The 17,201-nt window shown below is 42.5% G+C and overlaps 1 protein-coding gene across 1 annotated transcript in view; it reads left to right on the top strand.

The window, feature by feature from the left end:
* Nucleotides 1-17,201, top strand: part of GMDS (GDP-mannose 4,6-dehydratase) — a 595,298-nt gene that overhangs the window by 500,581 nt on the left and 77,516 nt on the right. Inside the window, exon 9 of the mRNA XM_063097816.1 lies at nucleotides 2,184-2,280. Within this exon, the coding sequence (XP_062953886.1) occupies nucleotides 2,184-2,280 (97 nt within the window). The remainder of the gene's footprint in view (nucleotides 1-2,183; nucleotides 2,281-17,201) is intronic.

The raw sequence follows: 17,201 nt of genomic DNA, 5'->3' as shown, positions 1-17,201 counted from the left end.
GTGCAATCTATGAAGCTTAAAGTACTAACTACCAGGCTCTCTACAGAAAATGCTTGCAGACCCCGGTCTAAAGACCCTACTGGCTTGGATTCATTTCTTTCCTGACCCGCATACTCCATTACCAATCACAGAAAGCTCTCCAAGTCTTTACCAATGCTTTAACAATTTAAATATGTACATGTGTTTGTGTGTGATTTCAAAAAGAAATTGAAGGAGATAGATTTGAATCACCAGTTCTCAAGTTTGTGACATCCGAGGAGATTTACCAGCATGGAGGACAGTGGGCTGTATATGTACACATAAGTCAGCATGGCCCATCATAGACTACATACCCACCGAAACATGGAGAGAACAGTTAGCAAAATGGTGAAGAGTGTTTCTGTTAATCCTTCGGCTTAGTTGGAGATACCGGCATGAAGCTGTCTGCTGAACCCATTTCTCCGTGAAGAATGAAATGTGAGCAAAAACAAGGCGAGAGCATGCCTGTGAAATGCAGACACCCTCTCATTTACTGAGGCCCAATCAAATAAAAGGTTACACTTAAGTAAACTTTAGAATTAGATAGGATTTGTTTTTGTTTTTGTTTTGACAACAGCAACCAATCATCCTCCCTTGCTGTGGATATTACCCAATATTTGGTCTTTAAGCATTTTCAGTCTCCAAACTCCAAAACATCCACATACCATTTTCACATGGATTTTCCCAAAATTTACCTCCCTTGCTTTGAAGTTTTCACCTGTACACAACCTGTCAAATTGATCTAATCAGCAGCAAGAAAGAAATTAAACCAAATAAATTACCAAATACCCCTTTTCAAGTTAATTATTTAATTTAAAAGTCATGGGAAAATGACCAATTGTACAGCATTATATTCTTCAATATATTGTGCTGTAATTCTCTGTGTTATAGGACATTTTTCATTTTGCCCTAAGTCCACTGGCAAATTCAGCACACTAATAAACTGATCATTCCTCTGGCAATGTTTCTCCTTTGCTATCAAGAAGAGATTTGATAGAACATTCAGGTGTTTTGTCAGAAATAAAGCTTGTGAAGCCAGTTTACGTCTCCAGTACTTAACCCATTCCAAAATATAATCGTGATCGACATTTAATGTTCACCTTCAGTGGCACCTGTGACTCACACAGCCAACTCATTAATTGAATATTCCTTCTTCCCTTTGATCCCTGCTGTGACTCTGATCCAGGGAGCACACAGAATTGTCCTGTGTTCACAGGATTCCTCTCCAGCTGATAAAGTCAAATTAAGTCATACTTTTTGATTTCTTTTCTTCTTTTGCTGAAAATTTTCATTTGTAAAAATAACTCAAATTATATTGTCGGGATGTTAGATTGTAGAAATCCTGAGGTCAATATCAGACCAGTGGCTTCATTTATAAAACATGAGAACATAAAATGGACCAGTAGAACCTTATCAAGAAGCTGGACTTGAAGCTTCTGAGTGTGTCCTGTGCAGTGTGGATTTGGGGAGTCACTACCAGGAGCCTCACTGATGTCAACTGTGGATATCTCAGGAAGAACACTCAAGTCCAAATAACATCCTAGCTTAGTTAGAGGAGGTCAAGGTAGAGAGAGGCTGGTGTCCCCTCTCTTAGCAGGAAGAGAGCAATTAGTTGTGCACTCTTTGGAGGTTCAATCATCTGAGATTTATTAGTGAGGCCATGCTGACTGGGAGAGCAGGGGAGCTTTTGTATGATACAGGGACGAATTGAATGGTTAATCAGGGTATGAAACTCACTCCCAAATGGAATGCATTGAATGGACACTAAACATTCCTGAAACTACAAATGGAAGAAAAAAATAAAAGAAGGAGGGACAAAAGGTGTGAATTAATTCATAACAATTGACTTTATCAAGAATGGTCTAAAGAAGTGCAAGATCTTTGAAATCCCTAAAAGTTGTCCCTTTTCTTTTTCTGGCTAATCTGTTTACTTCTAAAGTCTCACTTCTGTATTTATCATGGGTTTATTAAAAAATCTACCCTTTCAAAACAGATCTGGAAAGGCTTTGAAGGGCACTGTCACTCTAATGACATGTTAAGTGTCAGCTGAGCTTCTGCAGTTAATGAGCTTGCGCTTTGCTACAGGGAGAAGCCTGAGGGGGCTGCCGTTTGGCCACACACTCCCGAGCAATTAGAGACTGATTGCGAGTTTCTCTTCTTTGCAGGTGGGAAGGAAAGGATGAAAATGAAGTGGGCAGATGTAAAGAGACTGGCAAAGTGCACGTGACTGTGGATCTCAAGTACTACCGACCAACCGAAGTGGTAAGGACTCCCTCAACCCAGCGCACAGCCGCTGGCTGGGGAGGGGCTCTCATGGGATGCCTGTGCCAGGCTTCACAGGCTCTTTGGCATCCTTCAGTGGGCATTTCCCAAGCCAGAACAAGAGTGAGTTAAATTTGAGATACCATTCTCACCACAAAATCCATTGCTTTATAAAGGAAAATAATAGTAAAACATACCCAAGGAAACAGAAGTGGAGACTCATATCATAGGCAAATCTCACCATGTTAGTCTCCTGTTCTGATGACTGATCTGTCTACAGGATGTCTGACTTACAACACTCTCGAGGACCTGCAGGATCTCTGGGATCTGGGGAGCCTGCCCGCCTACCTCTTCAGCTGTCCCTGAGCACACACACATCTAAGCCATAAATGGTCTCTCATACATTTCTGTTAAGACTCAGCTCAGGTACCACCCTGTCTATGAAGCTTTTCTGACCAATATACCACTACCACTGAAATTTCTGCTGCTTCCTTTGTATCCACATTGTATGCTATTCATGATTATGTTATAGTTCCTATTATAATCATTTGTTTACATGTCTTTCTCCCCTTACCAAACTGTGAATTCTTTGAGGATAGGGAATTTTTTTTTTTTTTTTTTTTATATCTTAGCCTATAACAGGTAGGTGCTTAATAAGTATCGGCTGGTTGATAGATGAATGGATGAATTTCTAAATACAGAAGCTCCTGTATTGAGAAATGACCTGTAGATTGTTAGAACATAATCTCCTACTTTCCTAAATCTATAAAGATGCCTAGGTTGGTGTTATGGCTCTCATGTGGTCCTCTCTCACTAGGCTGACAAAACTCAATGTATTAAATCTTCCTAAAGATAATAGCAGCATCTTCAGAGAGAAATGTTCAAAAGTAATGGTTACTTTAATGCAGTGTGCATTAACTGTGAAAATGGAATACTTTTGAACCTGTTTTCCCTGTGTTTGAACCAAACTTCTATCTGTTGTATGACCTTCCAAAGATTAGGGAACCCCGGTGAAGAGAGATTGAAAGTGGGCATGTCGTCTTTACCACCCTTTAGAATGCCTTGTTCCAAACGGAAGAAAAAACTGTATTTCAGGCACTCTTATGCACAGGAGGAAATAAGAAGGAAAGGAAGTAACGAGTCCTTGGGAGAGGTAGGGCTGGGGAGTCTGGCCATTGTCCCTGCGCAGGGCGTAGCCAGTGCTTGACACAGGGAACAATTGTTCCCAGTGCTGATGGAGGGTGGGTGTGCCTAGGAGAGGATGTGCCCTGTTCTGGGGGGAGGAAGACTCCAGTCACTCTGCTGCTGACGCAGCAAGGACTGCTGGCCAGAGCCAGGCCGTGCTGCCGTTTGTTCCCTGTCCCACAAGGTGCCACAGGGTGTCACTTTGCTGGAACATTACACAGGTCACACACATGGGCACATGCATTACTGGGCCCACAAACAAAAACGGTCATCTCGAAGTGGGAAATTTACTAAGCCAGTAGAACCCTCAATTCTTACAACTCATACATGGCTCTTTCTCCAACACGAAAATAGTTTCAAAAGCTAGGAAGTCATTAAGAATGGCTTGTCTGTCATTCTTACTTAGGCAAGGTGTGGAGTTGATAAGGACACGGAACAAAGGAATTGGCTGAACAGGAAGAGGACCCCCAGACTAACACGACTGCTCTTGAATGCACAGGGACCCCCTTTCTGGCCACATCACTGCATCCCTCCCTCTCTTTTGTTCATTCAGTGCTGTCCTCATACCTGTCCTCCAGCTCTCTTGACACCAGCATTGCTGGAATATCAGAGTGGTGTCTGGTTTCATATGCTCGCTTTATTTTTCCACCCATCTATGTCTCTGCAGGGATTCCTGTACTGCCTGATTTTTGGATCTTGAACTGTATTTCATCTTTCTAAGCCTCTAGGCTGTGTTAATTTCATTCACTTCACTTCAACTTAGTATTCCACTGGGCAAGCTTTTCTTGTATAGTGAGACTAAACTTTTAACCTCATTCCTCAAAACAAGTTTTCCTAAAACTTGGATCAACTTGACAGCCCTCTGTTGAGTTGCCTCAGGGATGATGCCATTCTTCCAGTTGAAAGGTGACCAGAACTGGAGACTACGTTGTGAACGAGCTTTTACTTAGGTGTGGGACCCTAACAGCCAACAGCATGTAGAGTCATTCTACAGAGGCCTGAGAAGCACCAAGCTTCTCTGAGATCTCATCACTCAGTGAAAGGTAGACATGGAATTCTCCCATGTCTAAATTGTGCCCTTCCCTTCTCAGTGCCTCAGTTTATCCTGCATGTACCAGAGGCTTCTTTTCATTCTGCCTAGGTTTCTATCAAAGTTTGTTCTCTTGATCAGCTCTGGTCATCTATCCCCCAAGATCTTCAGCACATAGGGACACTCAAAGCCAAAAGCATAAATCAGATCTTCTGAAAGTCAAATGGTTCCAGAGTGACTGATAGAAAGAAAATACCATAAAGAAAATTTGGGGAAAAAAAAAAGTGGTGAGGACAAAGAACACCCATATCCTAAAGTAAAACTAGAGGGAAAGAGACTCAGACTAGTTTTAAGAGAGGCCCTTTTCTCAACAAATGCAGGTGCAAGCCTGAAAGAGGCCACCAAGGATTCCGTATAGGGCATATTTCTACATGGCTGATATTTTTTTTCCTCATTGATTTAGCCACCATGAAACCTTAGATCCTGCTTCTGCACCAACATGAAAAGCCTTGAAAGTTTTTGTTCTGGACTAAGGATTCCAGCATCCAATTAGAGCTGAACTGAGCCATGTTTTTTGGTATTCTACCTATGGGTTTCCTTTGGATGTTCAGGAGTTCTGCTCCTGCAGAGAGCTGAAAATGAAAATCAGAGTTGATCCTGAAAATTAGACTTTAAGTTTCACATTACCCTTGATGAATTATAGTATTTGGTGATGGCAATATGAATACTTGAGTTCTATGCTGCTTAAGACTCTTGCCTTGTGTATGGTTTTCTATACATACGTATGTTGACAGTTTGCATTCATTCTGGAGAGGAAGTAGTATTGTGCTTAAATGTGGGCGCTTGGGCCAGACTGCCTGTGTTCCGAATCTGTCAATTACTGGCTGTGTGATCTTAGGCAAGTTACTTAACTTCTCAGTGCCTCTGTTTCCTCATCCTTAAAAATGGGGTTAATAATAGAACTTCTTTCAGAGAGTTGTTGGAGAATTAGCAGAGTCAGTTATATGAAGTGCTTATTAGTACAGTGTCTGGTACACAGTAAATACCCAATATTGCTGTTTTTGTTGTTATTTATTTATTCATTCATTCACTAAACATTTATCAAACACTGTGCTAGACCCTAGGGATACAGTGATTAAACAGACAGACACAATCCCCACCCTCATGGAGATGCAGATACAGAGGTGATACCAGTTCCTGGAGTCTAGTACCTCTGGAACACTACGATGACATCATTGATGAATTGTATGGATTAACCAGTTAAAAGTAGATAACAGGATAATCAGGGCTTCTAGCCAACATTAATATGTACCTTTTTAAATGCTTGTTTTATCTCAGTTTTAATCCCTTCTGATCCTCTTTCTGAAAGTTCAATACCTATTCAGTAATAAGAAAATATAGTATAAATAGAAGAAAATTGATACTGACCTATTACTTAATTTTAAATAACCACAAAGATATCTTTTTATTTGAGAACTTTTAATTTGGAAAATTCACATAGTAGGGATTAATGAAATATCCATTCTAATGTGCCAAATTTTTAACCACATCAAATGGTCACTCCACTAAAAAAGAAAAAGCCAAGATTTTTTTTTTTCCATGTAATAAACAAAAATCACTATTTTTTTCTGCAAAACACTTAAGAAAATGGGATGGGGGATACATTCACAGATTAAAATCAAGTGTTTTCCACGAAAAATATCTTGGTTTAAGCTCTACTAGCTGATAATTTGCTAAAGTTTTTGCTCTACCGTTTGTCTTTACCGTTCATTTTTGTTCCCATTGTATTTCTGCGATCCTCAGTTGTGACTGGTTTTTGTTTTATTTACTTAGATATCTTATATTTATTCTTAATTTGTGTAGATATAAGAAAAATCGTGGGTTAAAATCTAGAATTAAGAAAGCATTAACTTCAATGAAGTCCAACAAGCTAGTTAAAACAACACCTGTCTCCAGTAAAAACATGTGGCCTGTTTCTAATCAAATTACCATATGCTTGTTGAGTTGCCCCTCGCCCGTCCCCCCACAAACTCTCCCTAATATTTTTCTGTAAATGATGTTAAGTTAAATGGCCTGTAATTGCTTGCTGTATCTTCTAGCCCTGTTTAGAATAATGCTATGTAACTCCTTCCAGACCTCAGGAATCTGATCTGTCATTAGAGGACTTGTACAAATACCTACTAGAGCTTCCCTCACTCTGTGTCTGTGCATGGGGTGGTGAAAAGCCCCTGACGTGTTCCCCAGGCTGGCCTTTTGTCCTGAAGCTGTCCCCCTTTTCTCCCATGGCTGTTCTCACCACTGTCTCACACTTCCCCTCCCCACCAAAGCAGGAAATGATATCGCCCTACTGTGTCCCGTCATCTGTAGAAGCCAGTCCGTCTCTCTCAGCCTGATCCTTCTGACCTCTGAGGCTCTAATCCTCCCCCCACGTCTGCTCTTCTTTGTTCCTTTCTCTGACTGGTGGGGGCCGGGGTCAGAGCATGCGGAGAGAGCAGATTGAGGGCAGGTGCCTTGCTCCCTGCAGTCCTGGACCTGTAAAAGGAGAAGCTGCTCATTCTGTAAGGTCTCTTCACATTGTACTATCCCGACATATCTGCTTTCATAACGTCAGGCCACGGTGGTGTGGAATGCTGTCACCAATGCCTCTTCATGATGCTTCCGCTTTTGCAGTTATTCTCTGAACTTCTTGATACTTGTATTTTATAAATAATTTATATCTCTAAATCACTGTTTATGTATTTTAAGCCTCCCTCTTAGGCTGCTCATACTAATCTTTATATCCTTCCTTAATCACATTGGCCTTTCCTGCCCTTTTCCTTCCTTGGACTTAACCAAGAGAGATTTAAGTTTCAGTCTCTCCAGCGGATTCTCAAATATTCCACTGTGTGTTTTCCATACTCCATAGGATCCCATACAAACCCCCACAGGCATGTAACTATCCTCCCGGAGCCTGTGATCCTTCCCCAGCCATTGTCCCCCCTCGAGAGTATTTCATAGCTAATGAAATAGTAATTATGTACTGGTTATAATGCCCCCAATTTCCTCCCGTTTTTTCCTTGAAGGTCCTTTTCTTATGAACAGATCTGGATTAGAATGATGTCATTAAAGACTCAAAAATCTTTATTACTACATATATCATAGCTATATACCTTCCCTTATTTAAAAATATTTTTTGTATTTATCCTTAAGACTCTCTGGTATCCTTAATGCAGATGCCTTCATTACTTGCATTGCTAGGGAATTCTTATAGAATCTGTACCTTTTTTCAAAAAAGCCATCCAGCTAATAACTATCCTCATTTATAGTCATAGTCTTGACCTCTTGACATCTACCAAATAATTTCCAAAATCTTTTTATCATCTTAGAAATTTGTTTTAGCATCTGCAGCTGCTTTCCTTAGGAAGAACAATTAGTAGTGGAGTTTAGCTTACACCTAAACTAGGTCTGATGTAGCTCATCCAAAGCGTAGAATTACTTATGAGAGATCCGTCCGTCACTAATGCCATTACCTGTTCTGTCTTTATTTTCATCTCGGCCAGTGAGATATATAATCTGGAATTTTAAAAATCTCTATTTGCTGGTGGTTTTTTTGTGTTTGTTTGTTTTAACACGTCAACAGTACTCTTCCTGTTCTATCAAGCTATATCTATCTTCTAAAATAACTATAATTCAAACCTCTCTGTTCATGAGGATGACATAGGCAATACCGTCTATGGTTTCCTTCCTTCACCCTGTTTTGCCTTGTGCTCCCAATAAGGCTAGTTATTCTTCACCAAATTTGATTTTTTTCCTAGCACACTTTTCACTTGGAAACAGTTGCTCTCCAGACATTAAATATTCTGAGTCTACCAAAATGTAGTCACATACATCTGCTTTGGGTATCACTCTACCTTTACCTCGTGCTGGACGCCTCCTCTTGCCTCACTCTCCACTCCCCTGAGTCATACCAGACTGGTTTCTTCATTCTCTGTGACATCAACTAGCAAAGTGGAGAACTCATCTGGCTGCTTCTGTCATAAACCTCTGAGATGATGTACCCACAGCTGATGGCCTTACTGTCTAGCTTAGTGGCTTTGATCTGCCTCGTAGATGGTTATTCTTAGGGTGCTTGGCCTGCCGATAAGTACCTGGTTTCATTCAGCTGCTGTTCAGAAATAGGAACTCTCCTTAATAGCAAAATGTAGTTAGTACATTTTGTGCTGTGATACATTTGCTAGTTTCCTGGATAAGTCAGGTGAGCACTGCTTCATGAAAACCTGATGTAAGAATATCCAAACTCAAAAATAAGTAGATGTGTAGGTACTAAAAGATTCTCTAGTTTTTATAATTTATTACAAGAATCCTTTAGATAATACATTCACTATATACATTGAAAAATATAATTCTGATTTCCCTTTTAATTTCTCAGAATTATATCAGTATATGTAAAAATAATATATCTCACATGATTGAAGTCTTAGAGATTCACTTCAAAAAGAATGTTTATTGAATTCCTTCCATGGAGTAAGTCCCAGTCTAACACCAAGAAATATAAGGATGGATGAAATGAGGTCATTGTCCAAGAGTAACTGTCAGACAAATGGCAGGGGAGTGGCTATGAAGCTGCTGGGACAGTCCAGGGAGTGTATAAGGGGCTGACTGAGCCAAGGCAGTGAAAGATGCCAGGATGTGCAGAGATAGAGACCACAGGATGACAGATCGGATGGCAGAGAGGTGTGTGGAAGAGCAGCCCATGCCACGCCAGGCATGACTCCAGGTTTTGAGGCTGCACAGTGGAGGGTGGTGGGGAGATGATGGTGCTGTAACCCAGGTCAGAGGTCTCAGCACAGGATGTGGCCTGCAGAGGTGTTGAGGACTCCTGTAACATCTGTGGTGCCTTGGGAATATCTGTGTAGCAATATCAAGGAGGCAGTGGAGCTGGAGGCCCGTGTAGAGGAAGGAGGTCAGGTCTAGGGTTAGATGTGCAAGAGGTGAGAGTTGAGGCCCTGAGTTAAGCTCCCCAAGAGAGCAGTTTCATGGGAAAAGAAGATCGTGCACAGGGAGTTAGTAATAAAGCCAAGCAATTTTGAATTCCAGGAGTTAAGTCTCAGAGACACATTTTGAAAAAGTGGATGAAGAATTCACAGAATCCACAAACTAAGCTCTTTTATCCAAGAGCCACAGGGCCAGACTAGAGTGTCTTCCTGCCCTAGGTCACTATTCCCTGCCTTCAGGCTCCTTCAAGATTTAAAGGGTAATACCAAAGAGTTTACACAAACTGGCAGATGATTGCTATATCTCAATCCAGACAAAACTGAGTTTCATAGGCAAGTAGAGACCCCATTTCAAATTGATATGACTGGAAGTCAAGTTGCAAAGCATTTTAGAATTCTTAAAGATGAAAGGGCTGTGTAAGTATAAGGAACTTTGTGCTGCATATTGTCATTTTTATTAGCATCATCGTTATTAATTGTTATCATCATCATCATCATATACTCCTGTGAAATCATTAGTTATCAAAAGACATTTTCTGAAAGGATACTTTGGGCTCTTCAAGTCCTGAGATTTTCTTTTCTTCAAATATTTATTTTGTTTTCTACCTATACAATCTCATGCAGAAAAAGTTATATGCTACTGAGTGCTGCCAGCTCCGTACTTCTTGATCTAGTGGTAGAAATGATAATCGTGGTGGCACGTAGGGACTTGTTGAATTGGTGATACTGTCTTCTGATTCTGCCTAAACTTAATGTTTCTAGGGGCTATAACCCCTGAAATCCAGCAAGTTCTATGGCTGTTCCTGGAACTTTGGTACCCCCTGACAGGCCAGCAAGCAGCCGCCTCTCTCTGGAGAAGACACTAGGCCATCATCCACTTTTGTACTTATCTGCCAGCCACCTTTCCACTCCTATCTCAGAAGTCTTCCTACAAAACCTATCTTTGTACTTGTTCCACAGAGCAGCTGAATGTCACTCTTTACAGTCTGAAATCTATGTTGGTTTCCTATTGCTTCTGTAACAAAATTTCACAAATTTAGCAGCTTAAAACTACCCATATTTATCACCTTGCAAATCTGGAGGTCAGAAGTCAAATCGAATTCCACTGGGTATTGGCAGAGTCGTGTTCCTTCTGGAGCTTCCAGGGTTCTTGGGCTGTAAGGTTTCCTTTTGGCCAAGAGTACCAAATCTGTCACTTTGAACCATTTCTGGACCATTGTGTTTTCTTTCACTTGGAAAACACATTGTTAATCACTTTGAGAAGAGAAAAGAAATGGGAGACTCTGGCTCATCATCCATTTAAAGTTTCATAATGTACAAACTCAAAAAACACCAGCCATATGAATTTGGACAGCTGGAAGGGAGACAGACCACGCTAAAGTCTGAGGGAACACCGGCAGAGGGAATATAACGGGCTTCCTAATGAAGGGGAGTTTTAGAGTCGGGCTTTGGAAAGACTTGTAGTTGAAAGAGAATTGGGGTATCAGGGGGTGTCTCCAGTGGGCAGCAGGAGCTGTGGGAGTGAACCGCAGCATGTGGAGAGACATAAGGCTGGGACTCTGTCACTGGACGAGGGCAGGCCCAGTTGAGCAGCCCTGTGCAGTGAGGGTGGCAGAGGCAAAGTCACCACGCCCTGCCCTGGCCGGGTCTTCCCTCCGTGTTCGCTGCCACCCCTCAGCCCGCCTTTATTCTTACGTTCCCCTTCCTTCCTGCCTTGTCTCTTCCTGGATTCTCCTTCATTTTTACCTTCTCTTTCTTCCCTTCTTTTTTCTTGTTGTCATGAATCTTAAAACTAATTGTGTCCCCTTACCTGTTCCATTAAGTTAGTTAAACAAGTTCCATGTTTGAAACAAGTTCTTAAACAGTTTCCAGCTGTTTGAGTGATGAAAAGGCAGAGTCAGGAGTAGGGAGGGCCTTGCTTTCATAAGAGAGATTTGTTTATATCATAAACATGGATCCTTAACAGTCATTCCAAGAAGACCAACCTAAAGATGCTTTTTATTTATTTATTTATTTTACCTATTCTTCAACTTCATAATGAAATGCTTCCCTATTTTCCAGTGATTTTGTTGAGAATGAAATTAATTCTATGTGTAAACGTTTCTTAGTGGTATTTAGAAAGATACTGTATGTTTTAAATTCAGGTTGTTTTCTATTATTTTTTGAAAGTAGGTCAGCAGAAAAAACGTACCTAACATCACCATCTAAAACCAGTTGTTTGAACTTGTGGGAATATGTCAAATTTTCTCTAAGGCAAGTTAATAAGATGCATTTGTCTCTGGATCAGTTTTAGTTTTGGAAGATTAGAAAGTGCTATATTAAAAAAAAAAAAAAAAAGAAAGTGCTATATTCCCTTACTGAAATTCCAAAATTTAAAAGAAAATGTAGTGATAATTTGCATATGTCCTACTGGCTTGCATTGTAAATTTAAAAATATTTAATTCCCAACTCTCAGGCTTTTGTAAGTCGTTTTAAAGCTCCTAACCTCTTGACTTCAGTCTTTGCCACTATAACATGACAGTGAATGTTTTTCTACCCATCTCAGTGGACACACTGAAGAAACGGATGATTAGTTTCAAGACCCTGTACAAATGTCAGCTGCTGGGGAAGCCTGCCCCACTCATCCAGGCAAGGTCAGCACTGTCCTCCTGGAGTACTTGTCCCATTGTCTTGTGATGTGTCATTTCCCCCTGGGATCTTGGGGTTAGAGTGATATCAGGTGGCCTTGGATGATAGAGCCTGGCATGCAGCAGGGGTGGACAGCAGACACATGTCCACATCACTTAGCAGGCGTTCTCATGCTTTCCAGCCAGCTTTAGTATAGCCAAGACTACTCAAAGCAGTGTATTAAACTGTGATAAAATTCTAAATACCCAAAACATAGCAGTCATAGTTGTGCTCTTTTCTTTCTACTTGAGATTTTTTGGCAAGATGAGTGGTAAGTTCATTCATACATCCAACCTTTAAAAACATTCTTACTCCATTTCTGTTCTTTTATCTTTGTATGTCCTTTTTCACTGTTTTTTTTTTTTTCACTTTCTGCCCCTTTCTTTATCTCCCCATGTTTTTGCAGACATTCTCCTTTTTTCCAACTTTTCTGAGACTTGTTTTCATAGGCCTGCCTGTTTCCCCACTTCTCTCCCTGCAGGCTTCTCTTTAATCTCTCCCAGCCGACTCACTCGAGCTCTGGGCACCAGAGTTGTCGCCTGCTTCCTATGATAGGAAGAGCTAGTGGTGGTGGTAGACCCCCAGAGAAAGGGGCCCTGGCATCCACAGCGTGCTGCGTACACACTGTGTGAAAAGCCGCATGGTGTCTTTGAAGTCTGAAGAAAGTATACCTGCCAAACGGAGGCTTTTCCAGCTCTGAGCCTGGAGGAAGAAATGCCCCGTGGGCAGCGACCATCTTTCCTGACTCTGACACTGTGCTTGTGGCCAAGTGTCATCCTGCACAGGAGGCACTTCGCCCATCGCACATGTTGCTTTGCTATTCTCTCTCTAAAACTTTCTGAATAAAAAGATGAAGTATCAGCCAGTGAATGGCTTTGGTGGCTGACATCTTTACTACGGGACCCAAATGCAAAGAATCTAAATGTATGATTGTGTAAGATTGGTGACAGTTATGTAGAACAATGTTTTTTAAATTGCTCGATTAAGTGTTCGGCATATGGAGATCTTCCTAGTAAGGCTTGCAGTGTCTTCCTCTTTGTGCCCCCATTTGGTGAAAAAGTCAGTCACATGCCCTGCGATAGGCTTTGGACACACTTTCTAAGACGGGTATCAAAAAAGAAAAGCACAGTTTTCTTTAATATTATCTTCACCACATGAAGAGCAATGGCCTGAGTATGGCTCCCTTCTAAAAATTTTAACTTATAGTGAGGACGTGAAGAGATAAGCGTCTACTGGCCCATAAATTAGACGAACAGGAAAAAGAGAGACGATGTGGATCGAACAGGTGCGAGTTTTCCCTCGAGCCCCTCGCGCTCGGCGCTGCCGTGGCGGCTGCGGTGGCCGCTGCGGTGGCACAGAGCGGCCGTGTCCGGGCAACCTGCGTGAGTCCACCCACAGCCTCTTTCCTATTGGCCGGTTGAGACGCCGCCTCCCTGCATCAGCACCGCCCACAGGGCACGCGGGGTCGCTGCACGAGGACAGTGGACGCGCCGGGCCACGGCGCCGGGACAACCGCCAACGGGTCCCGAGAGACGTGAAGCGGCGACGCACAGGAGTCCAGGAGAGAGCTGGGGCGTCTCTTCCCGTGGGGAGAGTGTTTCAGCCCCAGAGGGCGCAGCTTCCGTCGCGGTTTGTTTCACGTCCTCGTGAAAAGGCTGGCGCACCCCCGTCGTTCAGGTTCATAAACGGGAAACGGTCGGCCGCCTCCACCAGCATCCACCCCGGGTCCGCCGCGCTGCTTCCCGTCTGTCAGCCTCACGTCGGTGACTCGGCTCCTCCGCGTGCTCCTGCGCACGGGCCTGTCGCTCCTTCAGGGTGTCCTGCCGCGGAAGCCCCTTGCACCTGGGCTGCGTTGCCCCCGGCACTGACGAGCCAGTGTCAAGCTTCCGATTCACATCACGCTGTCCTCAGCCCTCCTCCAAGTAAATAATATTTATATTGTTCTGCCACCAGCCGCTCTCGAAATCCAGACTTAACCCATTGCTTACTAGAAATAATCTCCTTTCCTTTTCTGCTTTCTGCCTTTTCCATGTTGCTTTTTTTTCTTTTTTTTAAGAATCCAGTCTTTTTTCTTTCTTCCTTTTCTCCATCGTTCTAATTTCTTCAGACAGTTGAACTTTATTTCTGAGACCTTTGTACTCTGTGGTCAGCATTGGACACTTCAAAGTAAAGTGTGTATTTGTTTGAAAAGTGAGGTTGATGGTAACTCATTGTTTCTTCTGCGTCTTCTCTCCCTGTGAGTGACATTTTACGCTCCAGCCACAGCAACAGGTAATAGGAATGTGCTTTTTTGCAGTTATTGTGTTTATGTAAACCATTGGCAATAATATTAGTTTATTCATCTGAAGAAAACCAGGGAAAACACTTAAGTCACAGTAACTAGGAGTTAAGATAGAACACATTTGAAAGGTCTACATTTGACTATCTACATCTTCAACTTTACACATCATCTCAGTTTCCCTATCTTCTAAATGAAGGATGATTACGAAAAACTTCACAAAAGTAGTGGGAGGTTAAATTAGTGTTTGTGAAACATGTTGAAATCTTATGATTAGAGATACCATATTATTGCACACTGATGTGATTACTATCAAAGAAAAGAACTCCTCAAACAAGGAGTCTGGATTAATCTGACTGAATTATCCAGCATTTTCTCTATCTGTTGTAAAGCCCCAAACCTCTAATCTCTTGCAGTTTTCTCTCTTGATCCTAGAGGCTGTTTACATGTGTTGGAGAGGGTTAGAGAGCAGGGCACGGTCATGGAATCACAAGAGAGAAGTGCCAGATGTTAGTAGGAGCTCAGAGGAGGGACTGGACTAGGTGTGCAGGTGTATTCTGCTGGTGACTGACTGTGCAGCAAAGCCTCCCAGCGGGTGCCGGTTGGCTGACACATCGCACCAGCCCCAAAGCTCATGGTGACATTTACTGTGCTGGAAAACAGTCCCTCCACCAGCTCATCTCATATAGCCTGCAGGGACTTTGATTCATGCCACACAGAATCTGCCTGGAAAGTTGGCTTTCCACAAGTTTCCCAAGTCACTTAGGGGATGGGGAAGGGGTGCACAGAAGTCACAGAGGCAAAGACAGACTGAGAGCACAGAGATAAGCCAGTGGATTGAAAAGCCATACCTAATCTTGGTGTGTGTGGAAATTGCAGAGGAATACCCCCAAACCACAGGCCACATATACAACAAAAGTGCAAAGTGGCAGAATGGGTTTCTCATTTTTTCCCCACTGATACGTTTCATTCCGACTGTAAGAGAGCCGTTGTAGGTTTCCCAAATGTTCTTAGAGACACGACCAGCGACCTGTTCACTCAAGCAATACTACTTACTACCTTAAGCAGAATTGTGGGCCTATTTTGTTAAGCGTGGCTACCTTAGTCCATGGTTCTTAAGCCTGTCCTCATCCTCACAGCATTGAGCAGCAGTCTGTGGGACTGCAAGACTCCGTGGGGATCCTGAGGCCACCAGGTGTGAGGCCAGCTGGGCGTTCGTAGCTGGTGGCAGCCACACCCTTGGTCTGCTGTCAGGGAGTGATGCAGACAGTTCAGTTGTCCCTAACCTTTTTGGTTTCATTAACCTCTTCAGGAATCAGATGAAAGCTGATTCTTCCCAAGGGAAAACTGCTCAGAATACCATCAAACTGCAGTGCAAAGTCAGCTGTTTCTTCTCCAGTCTCAAGTTTTTGCTTGGCTTGGAGTATTTTTTATAGGCTTATTTATTTTCTAAATGCTCATTTGAATAATTAAAAGTTTAATTTATATAATCTCTGATGCTATGTAGTCACCCCTTCACCAGTCTCACATGGGTGCTTTGGAAGAGGTTGATGCCTTCTCCTCCCCAACAGGACGCACAGGCCTTTCACCCCTGGGAGTGGGGGTGGGACGTTCGGAGGACTCACACATTGAACTTGGCAGTGTCACTAGATCTTTTGTCGGTTAAAGTTGAATTGATGGTAGAAATGGAGAAGTCAAGATTTTGTGCCAAGATAGCCTCAGCTTCCCCAGTCCCATCCTCATGGAGCTCCAGGTTCCAGGGGGCACATACATCTAAAGAGAACTTCAGAGGTTACCTTGCTGTGTCTATGCAGACATGTTTTGGTTCTCCTGTGGCACTGCCCTGACATAGTTCTCAAATAGCCTGAAGCTCTGTCACATCTGACACCACAGCCTGTTTATCCCATGCCAGGTACAGAGCAGGTGGCCACTGAATGTTTGATGATTGACTGAATGCCGCCGGTACACGTGGAAAAGAAAATCAGCCAGCTGTCATAGGTGTCTGATCAATCAGCATGATTGATTTTCTTTACCAGATCAATGACTGACTAGATCTGCTGTGTTCTCAGCCATAACGTGGTTAAGCTTCTCGGGAATATGCATATATACAAATGTTTTTCTCAGTCTGATGAAGGGTGGTAATTTAAACAGAGTTTGGAGACAAAGTTGGCCTGACAGGCAGAGTGGAGGTAAACAGCCTTCCTTCCACAGGAGCAATGTTGACAATCAGTGATTCTTGGGAAGCATCCAGCTGTAGCATGGGCTCTGACTTCAGGGACTTAGGCAATATGAAAACAATTTGTTAAGATCTGAAGTCATTTACATTAAGTGGTTTGGAGTTTTATGTTATCATTTTATATACATATGTAATTTTTATTGACCGTTTCCAAAGTAATTCTGCAGTTAAGCCAAAAGCTGCTGCATGAGGTAGAATCACCTCATTCAGTGTTAGGCGCTCTGGCCCAGTTGAGCTGGGCAGGTTTACAACCAAAGGACCATGTTCATTGAGAGAAGAGACATTTTCTCTCTCCCCATACTTCAGGTTCTGGTTTTTGGACGTAACTCTCAGTCTCAACTCTAAATCCTAGTTACAGCATTAATTCTGGATAAATTCCTCTTTTTCCTTTACTCTCTAGTGTAAGCAGCCATCTCAACAGCTGTGTAAGGAACAGAGAGGAGCCAAGGCTGCGGCCTGTGTCCCTTGTCCTCTCCTCTTTGCTTCTGTGATGATCAGCTGAAAACTTTGAGGGCTTCTGCCTGGTCCTTGGGACAGGCAGCAAGTCACCTT

The sequence above is a fragment of the Cynocephalus volans genome, chromosome 5, assembly GCF_027409185.1.
Source record: "Cynocephalus volans isolate mCynVol1 chromosome 5, mCynVol1.pri, whole genome shotgun sequence".
NCBI lineage: Eukaryota > Metazoa > Chordata > Mammalia > Dermoptera > Cynocephalidae > Cynocephalus > Cynocephalus volans.
This window is presented reverse-complemented; position numbering and strand designations above follow the sequence as displayed.